We start from the raw sequence: 9,779 nt of genomic DNA on the forward strand, positions 1-9,779 counted from the left end.
GCAAGCTCTCTACAGCAGATCTTATTCTCACATTCCTTATAACCATTCCACACTTTTAGACTACAATTCTAAGTCTGTGAAAATTAATGTGCCTCGCTCTGTTTAATCACCCTATAAACTGTCCTTGTATGTTATGACCTGCTTGTACAGCACACAAAACAAAACTTCTCACTGTTCTTAGGTATATATGACAACAATAAATCAAATGAAATCAAATCAAAATTGATACTTAGCTGATTTCTGGTAAAATTCAACCCTGAATTTTCATTTCTCACTGAACTGCGGTCTGGACACCATGCAGTTAATCATTATACATATAGAATTGATGCAGTTTGTCAATACTAAGGATTGTAGCAAAGTAATTCTCAGCACCACTATCACATTCATAGAAATGCATAGTTTTAGGATATATCATGAGAATACTCAGAAGCGAATGTACATTCAGACCTGACTATTGTTTGATTGGGGTCTTGTGGTCAATGCTAAACAGATGGTAACACTTGTGCTTTAGCAGCAAAAAAAGGATCAGGATATCTTTAATTCCTTGAAAACATGTTAGGCCTCTGTGTCAAAAGTTGGTGGCATTCTGTTGGTCATGAATGTTCCTATTTGATGTTCACATGAGTGATTTAAATGTGAACAATGCAGGTCATAAAATATTCCATTGTGTTTCATGTCATTGGGAAGCTTTCTTTTCTCTCCCAGTCTACGATACAGACTTCCAGAAAAGAAGTTTTTACACAACACAACATTTCAGACGAAACAACAACAAACTGAATTACACTCTTTACTTTTTACCTAGTAGATTTGTGACCAGTCATTAAATGAACATGGAAAAGCTGCTACAGCATAGGAGTTGAAACATCAGCTCCAATGATTCTTGTGCTGTTGGCACCAAGTAAATGTCAACTGTGGAAAGTGAGGGCCAGGGTTGAGCTGACATTATAACTTCACTTGTTTCATGTTCCATGAAAATGAACATCTACAATTTGACTTCCCATTTTAAAAACAAATGCAGAAACAATATCTGAACAGGTTTACGATTGAAGTCTGCACAGTCAAACATAACTAGTAATGATCAAATACTCCATTAAATATAGTATTAATTCGCCTCTGCTTTCTGCTATGAATTAGTCAGTTCCAAGGGGGAAAATGTGAAAACAGGGGAGGTATCAGGCTCCCAGAAGGTGCAGTTATGTTAATGAAGTGGCAGAACCTTTGTTATAATAACACCCCTCCCCCACCCCCTACTGCAGTATGAGAAAGATGTCCATTTAAGGGATGCTTAGAAATGGGACTTTTTGTCCTAGTCTTATTGATGGCCTGATTTGGTAGGGCAGAAAACAAAGTTCTGGAGGATAGGGAAAATATATGTCCATTTTCCTTTTAGAAATTGCAAAACAAACAGTGGTGATGGTGGAGAAAAACTGGTTTGAATGACTCCTGAGGGAACCAAACAAACTTCAGCTGTGGAAAGCAAGTGATAAGTGACGGCAATACTCTTGAGTAGATTTGTAGCTCTGGTTGTGGATGCTGTGGTTGGTTTGCTTACCAAACTGATTCATTAGTTTGCAGACATTTCATTACCCTGCTGGGTAACATCATTATTGGTTGATGGCCTTCTTGGTGGAGAACCAGGCCTCTAGGAATTCCCGTGCTTGTCTCTGTTTGGTCATCAATAAACATAGAATTAGACCCTATATACACACCACTGCAAAGAAAAAACGGAAATGAGATAATCAACTTCAACGGACCCCAGAGTTTAAATACCAGGCGGGAAAATACAACAACGCTTCATCAGAGGCTGCACTGATAATGTTACCCAGCAGGGTAATGAAATGTCTGCAAACTAATGAACCAGCTCGACGAGCAAACCAACCACAGATAAGTGACTGCATTTGGAGAGGCACAGATTAATCAAGAACAGTCAGCATGGTTTTGCTAAGGGATGTCATTTCTGGCAACTTGATTGAATTTTTTGAAGAGGTGACCAGGTGTATTAATGAGGGCAATACATTAATGTAGCTTACTTGGACTTCAGCAAGGCTTTTCATAAGCACCCACATGGGTGACTGATAGTGAAGGTAAGACCTCATGGGATCCTAGAAAATTTGGCTAATTGGATACAAAATTGACTGAGTGGTGGGAAGCAGAGAGTGATTGTCGAGACTGTTTTTGTGATTGGACATCTGTGTCCAATGGGGTTCCACTGGGATCAGTGTTGGGGCCCAAATTGTTAGTCGTATATGTAAACAATTTAGACTTGAACATAGGAGGGTTAATTAGTAAGTTTGCAGATGATACGCAAATTGATGAGGTGGTAAATAGTGAAGAGAACAGCCTGAGATTACAGGAGTGTATAGACAAGTTGATCAGATGGGCTGACCAGTGGCAAATGGAATTCAATCTGGATGATTTTGAGGTGATACACTTGGCCAGGGGAAATACAAGATGTATGATGGGACCCTGGGAAACATTGAGGATCAAAGTGATCTTGGTCCTTTAAAGTAGCAGGAAAGGTATATTGAGAGAACCATTTCAGCAGGACAGGTCTGTGGCTCAAATTAGCATTCTTCACTGGAACATGGCTGTAAGACATCAGGAGTTGGAACTAGATATGTTCAATTCTTAAGTCCACAGAAAAGATCTGGATATATGTGAGGCATGGGAGGAAAAGTAGAAATTAGAAATAAGTAGTTAAGGAGGCATATGGGATACTTGTCCTTATTAGCTGAGGCACAGAGTTCAAGGTTTAGGGAGGTTATGCTGGAAGGAGTTGATTAGGCCACAGCTAGAATATTGTGTGCAATTCTGGAATCCATATTATAGGACAGATGAGATACACTGGACAGGATGCAGAGAAGATTAACCAGGACGTTGCCTGGGTGGGAGAGTTTTAGTTTTGAGGAGAGTTTAGATAAACTTAAGTTGAAGCAGAGGAGGTTGAGGGGGTATGTAATTGAAATGTATGAAATTATGAGGGCAAAGACAGAGTAGATAGGAAGTAATTTTTTCTCCTTGGTGAAGGGTTCAAAAATTAGGGCGCATAGATTAAGATAAGGGGCAGGAGGTTTAGAGGGGATGTGATGAAGTTCTGTTTTTACTCAGAGAGTGGTGGGAAATATGGAACTCACTACCTGCGAGGATTATAGAGGCAAAAATTTTCATAACATTTAAGAAATATTTAAATATGCACTTGTGATACCCAGGCATACAGGTCAACGGGCAAAGTGCAGTAAAATGGGATTAGAATAGTTCAGCGATAACACAGTGTGGAGCTGGAGGAACACAGCAGGCCAGGCAGCATCAGAAGAGCAGGAAAGTTGGCGTTTTGGGTCGGGACCCTTCTTCAGAAAATCAAGTGTTTTCTGAACCATTTTCTGAAGAAGGGTCCCGATCTGAAACGTCAACTTTCCTGCTCCTCTGATGCTGCCTGGCCTGCTGTGTTCCTCCAGCTCCACACTGTGTTATCTCTGACTCCAGCATCAGCAGTTCTTAGTATCTCTTAGAATAGTTCAGTAGTTGTTTTTGACTGGTGCAGACTCGACGGGCCTTTTCCTGTACTGTAGATGTCTATGACTCTAGGGCTAAATCATCAATGTCATATCATTTCTGCATGTGATTTCTAGACTGAAAGTGGTGAACGAGTACACATAGAGGGGAGATATGTCACAGTGCATTTCTAATGAATGATGTATTCACCCTGGGGCTAGTTGCAAAACCTGCTATTGTTTATAATTTACATCTGCAGTTTCAGAAACATGATGCAATGTTACCATATCTGTCAATTTTATCAAATCAGTAATGGACACAATTAGAAAAAGATTACAGATCAATTTAAGCAAAATACAAGAAGATAGAACAATATAAAGTGAGATTTATTTCATGTAGATATACAGTATATAAATAGCTATGAAGCTGAAAGGTACATAGCAGTCTTGCCAACTCACAGAAACATAGAAAATTGGAGCAGTAGTAGACCATTCAGCCCTTCAAGCCATTCGATATGCTCACAGCTGATCATCCAACTCAGTTGTGGTTGCAGGGTTAGGGCAAAAAATAGTTAATCCAGAAGTGGATGGCTGTGGTTCATTGTCTTCTGACTGTTTCTTGTGGATTGGCTTAAAAAAGAAGACATCCAGATTTTGCTGCTCTGCCCTTTTTCTTTCATGAAGAAGCTGTTCATAGGGTGCCAAATAAGATCTTATTTCATGACCTGCCTACTCTGCTGCGTTCTGCATTGTAATCGTTGTCCTCTAAGCGCTGCAAATGCTTCTCAATTTCCCTTAGGATAGAAGACAAAACAGAAGTGGAAAGTTCTCATGGTGCTGCATCCTGGACATTTTCTTCTTCATCTCCAGCTTCCACTTCCCCCTCAGTGACAAGTTGTTGTAGATCAGCTGTGAAGAGGTCTTCACAGTGGGACTCAAGCAGCTCTTCAACATCCTCACTCTCCACTTCTTCAATTGCAACTTGCTTCACAAGACCAACACCTTGTTCTTTGATTCTTGGAGCTCCTCTGCTGGATCATAGACTTTAAAATCTTGAAAAAAATCCGGGAGAAGCTTCTGCCAAACTGCATGCAGGCAGTCTTTACTGACATCACCCTCCTGACAGGCCTCCACAATAATGTCAATTGCATTCTTCGTGTTAAAGCTCTTCCAAAATTGAAGAACATTGTCCTAATCACACTCAGTGGCTGCAATCAGCCGCTTAAATGTGCACCTTAAATAATAAGCTTCAAAAGCTGATATTATACCCTGGTCCATGGTTTGAAGGAGAGAGGTTGTGTTCGGGATAGAAATAGCACTTTGATGTTTTCAGAAAGTTCAGCAATGGTGGGAGGATGGCTTGGTGAAATATCCAGGATCAGCAGAATCTTGAAATCCAAATTTTTTTTCCTGCAATACTTTCTAAAAACATCATCAAAAACATCAACAATAATGTCAGAAAAAAATCTGCCCCGTCATCCACCCTCTTTTGCTTGACCTAAAGTAGACACCTAGAGTAGACTTTAGGTAAACTTTCAAGGCTCGTAGGTTGGCAGTACTGTACACCACCACAGGCTTAAGCCTTAAGTCTCCACTGGCATTGGTACCCAGCAGCACAGTCATACGATCCTTTGCCACTTAAAAGCCACTTAAAAGTGCTTCATTCATGGAGATGTAGGTTCTTGATGGCATTCACTTCCAGTATAACCCTGTCTCATTCAAACTGAATATTTGATCTAAGTTGTAGCCTTCTTCATCAATTAATTTTTTCACTATGGGAGGAAATGCCATCGTATGCTCCTCATCTGCACTGGCAGCTTCACCACATAACTTTACGTTATGAAAAGCATAGCAGTTCTTAAAATGCAGCTAGCTTTAAAGGCAGGCATGTCTGCAGGATTTTCAGCTTTCTTTGTTAGATTTTCATAAATTGATAAGGCTTTCTCTGTTATGGTGAGAAAGGTGGTCCTTGATCACTTCTTCGTTTGATCTTCTATCCACACACTTAAAAGCCGCTCTATCTCCTCAAGTTCCTTTGTCCGTGGCCTCACAGATGTATGAGGACACCCAAGTCTCGTTGCACCTTCCTCTTTCCCATCTATTGTCATTCAGATAATAATCTGCCTTCCTGTTTTTGCTGCCATATTACACTTCATCTGCCAGGCATCTGACCACTCAATGTTAAACTTGTACATCAATGTAACTTACCAATCAATACAACCAATAGAGTTTGAAACAGCAAAGCTTAAACATAACATACAAGTTAGAAGAAAGGTAATGATCAAACATTACCATTCTCCAGAAAAATTGCACATTGAATAGGACGTTCTGTTCCAATTACTGATTAATTAGATAAGTTTAAATATTGGAGACAGCAAGGTTGTCCAGAGTGTTAAGAGATCCGAGTTTAAATGAGAAACTGAATGGTCTTAGGCTTTTGGGCTTGGAAAAGAAACTTCCGAGAGGTGATCTCACACTAAAAGCCTTGAACAAGCTATCAGTCCAATGACCCGCCTTTAAAACCACTGTTTGAAACATTGCAGTGCATTAAACCAAATCATGTTGGATAGAAAACAGATAATACAAACTTTTTATTGGCCAAACTTATAAAACCAAAGTAAATATAAAGATATCACATCTTTATATAAATAGAGTATTTCCAATGCAATAGCTGATATCAAGCCTAAACCACAATTATAGAAATTTACAGGTCAGAAAGGTAATTAATCCATCACACCTGTGCTTGCATTATGCTTCGTCCCACATGCCTGTTTTTGATGGGTAACCCAATAAGTCCCTCCATCTCAAGTACATGTCCAATGCACTTTTAAAGTTATTTATAAAGTCAGCTTTTCCCAGAATTGGTACAGCACAGAAGGAAGTTATTGAGCTATTGTGTCTGAGCTAATTCTCCGAGTGAGTACCTAATACCACTTCCCAATCTTCTTCCCATCAGATAGCATTTCAATTCCCTCACAAATGCCTCAATTGAATCCACCTTCACCAAACTCCTGGGTGGTGCTTTACAAATCCTAAGCACTTGCTGCATGAAGAAATGTTTCCTCATGTCCTCATTTGCTTCTTTTGCCAACCATCTTAAATCTGTGCCCTCTTGCTCTTGATCCTTCCACCAATGAAAATAGTTTCTCTCTATCTGTTCTGTCCAGACTCCTCATGAATTTTAGTAGCTCTGTCAAATTTCCTCTCAATCTTCTCTTGTCCAAGGAAACCAATTCTCCAGTTTATCTGCCTAACTGATTTTCCTCATGGCTGGGACTATTCTCGTGAGTCCTTTCTGTAATATCTCTAAAGTCTTCACATCTTTCCCAAAGCGTAGTGCCCACAAATGAATGCAATGCTCCCATTAAGGCTGAATATTCTATGCCAAGTTTAAAATAATTCCCTTCATTTCATACTCTATACAGCTTTTAATCCAGCCTAGAATGTTAAACTTTTTAATAACTGCTTTCTCAACTATTCCTACCTCCTTCAATAATTTATTCACATATACACCCTTTGCTTCTGCATTCCCTTTAGAATTTCATCCTTTACTTTTTTTTATTAGCTATTTGATACCTCCTCCTTATCAATTCTCAACCCTTCAAGTGGTATGTGAAATTATGCCAATGTGCCTCTGAAAGGGGACCATCCTTCCTTATTAGTGATCCAAAATGCATCACTTCACCTTCTCTGCATAGAACTCCAACAGTTATGCTTTTGCCTATTTCACCATCCACTCTATATTATCCTGATGTCCACAGCTATCCTTACCACTATCTATTACTTTGTTAAATTTTGTATCATCAGCATTTTACAGACTCAAAGGGCTGGATGGTCTCCTTCTGCTCCTACATCATATGGTCTTTATAATAATACTCCCTCCATTAGAGTCTAGGTCAAAAATAAAAACTGTAAATAGCAATGAGTTCAAAAACTGACCCCTGAGGAAAGCCAAGAAGCGTTCATTGGCACATGTCTTTCAAATTAAATAAAAATGTCCCTTATATTTGTTTCTGATGTCTTTCCCACCACAAATATTAAGCCTATACATTCCCAATTTATCACTTTATGATGACCACTTGGAAAACTTTTCTCCATAAATCAGAGAGGCTAAAGGAAGATAGTGGCTCTCAAGATGATGGGAGGTTTTGATGAAGCATCTCTTAAGAACATTAGCAACCCTCCTTGCTTCGGGCAACATTTCTTTATCCAGTGACAATTAAAAGATTTTAATTAACACCTCCACTATGCCTACTTTCCCTTCTTTCAGTAGCCAAGTGTGTGTTTAACTTGGTCCAGGTGACGCTTACCTTAGCACGTCTTCTATATGTTGTATCTTGCCCATAATTGTTATAATATAGACCCTATACATTGCCAATTATACTACACAACACCTTACCTGAATAGGCATTTTCATCTCCAGACACACCAGAGCTTCCATTTTCCAGCTGACTATCATTTGAACTGCAGATACTTGTCTCTGCTATATCATGAACAGATTCTGTTGGAAAAAATGGAAACAACTGCTAGTAATAATTTTCCAATCCTACAAAACAAAATTCAATATGTCTTACATTATACATAAATGTCATCATATTCCAATACGATATACTAATATGTAGAAGTTACATTTCTCCCTTGAAGCATATTCAGAATGAAAAGCATCATAATATACGAGGAAAGAGATGGACACGAAAACATCATCTGGTCCTTTGAGGTTTCCCAAATTGGCACAATGTTCACAAAATTGTTATATCCACTCCCATCTCAATACAACATTCTGAGAAATGCAAACAGAAAAAAAGATATTGACCAATTTTGGAGAAAGACAGAAATTGCTCTCTAATTTCTGGAAGTGTCTAAGACAACTTCTGGTGTCTTTGAGAATGGGTGAAATATCCCCCAAAGAGACATCCATATTCTATGCATTGATGTAATGGCACGGTCAAGAATGCAGTTGAATACCTTTTGGATGTTTGCTGCAAATCCACACTCAATGCATGAATCAGTAATATATTACAGAGCTCATTGACTTTCTGTGTTTCTTACCAGCTAACCTAGTTCTATGTTGTCATTAAAGTATTCATGTCTTTTCCATAAAGCATACGCTTTTCTATACCAAAATGGTTCTTAGTCTGTTCTGATAGTTGGAGGTCCTTAGAAGAGGCAGTAATCTGCAGTAGTGGCGCATGGACAAGGTATTTGACAGAACTTTCCAGGAGGCCTGTGAAACTATCTCTCCAATGGGTGCAAGAGAGAGGAAAAAACACAATGCATGGGGCGAGGGGACAGGGAGGAGGGCAAGCCATTCACATTGTACAAATTAACACCAGTTATTATAATCCAGCACTAGAAATCCATTTGCAAAACTTCTGAATATTCAGCCTTCTATGTGATGATGGATGCTTCGGCTGCAATGATTTTCAGCAGTGACTTAGCAGGAGGGGGGGGATGGTGGGAGGTCAGCCGCTGTTGTGATACTTAAGTACATTCCACTTGGACTCATGCAGTAAGCAAGTGTCATTGTAAACTGACTGGACAGCTGCACTTTCTGTTTATAGTCACCTCTTGTTGATTTGATACCTATAATTGTGGAAATGTCAGTTGTAATTGCACAAAGCTTCCAACATTTTTATTGCAAAACTATTCGTTAAAAAATACTTTATGTACATACACAGTTACTGGAGCAGCTCTGTATAGTCTTTGCACATGAAGAACAAATATTGGAATTTGGACTGGTCTTTCCCCACTGCACCTCGGTAGCAGCTGCCCCAAGCTTTAATGAGTCACTCAGCACGTAGTCCTGGACCTCGGAATGTGCCAGTCTGCAACATTCAGTTAAGGTCAACTCTTTGCACTGGAACAGCAACAACTTTCGGGCAGACCAAAGAGCGTCTTCTACTGAGTTGATGATCTTCCAAGTGCTTTCGAAGTTTGTTTTGGTGTGCACAGCGTTGAATAGTCCACAGAGTCCTGTGTCATGGAGCTGCTCAGGACAAATCTCAACAACAACCACTGCATCTCTCTCCCAATCTTCTTCATAAAGGCACATTCCAGAAAGAGATTTGTGACAGTCTCCCCCACCAACACCAGCAACCCAGCCCCCCACCACCCCTACCCCTCCTACCACACCCCGCCCCACCCCCCACCATTCCTACCACACCATGCCCCAACCCCCGCCACCCCCACCACTCCTACCACACCATGCCCCACCTCCCGCCACCCCCACCACTCCTACCACACCGTGCCCCAAACCCCGCCACCCCCACCACTCCTACCACACCATGC

The 9,779-nt window shown here is 40.1% G+C and overlaps 1 protein-coding gene across 1 annotated transcript in view; it reads right to left on the reverse strand.

Moving 5' to 3' along the window:
- Positions 1–9,779, reverse strand: part of ifih1 (interferon induced with helicase C domain 1) — a 130,463-nt gene that overhangs the window by 69,606 nt on the left and 51,078 nt on the right. Inside the window, exon 4 of the mRNA XM_048598614.1 lies at positions 7,891–7,992. Coding sequence (XP_048454571.1) covers positions 7,891–7,992 — 102 coding nt within the window. The remainder of the gene's footprint in view (positions 1–7,890; positions 7,993–9,779) is intronic.

Source organism: Rhincodon typus, chromosome 7 (assembly GCF_021869965.1).
Source record: "Rhincodon typus isolate 14 chromosome 7, sRhiTyp1.1, whole genome shotgun sequence".
NCBI lineage: Eukaryota > Metazoa > Chordata > Chondrichthyes > Orectolobiformes > Rhincodontidae > Rhincodon > Rhincodon typus.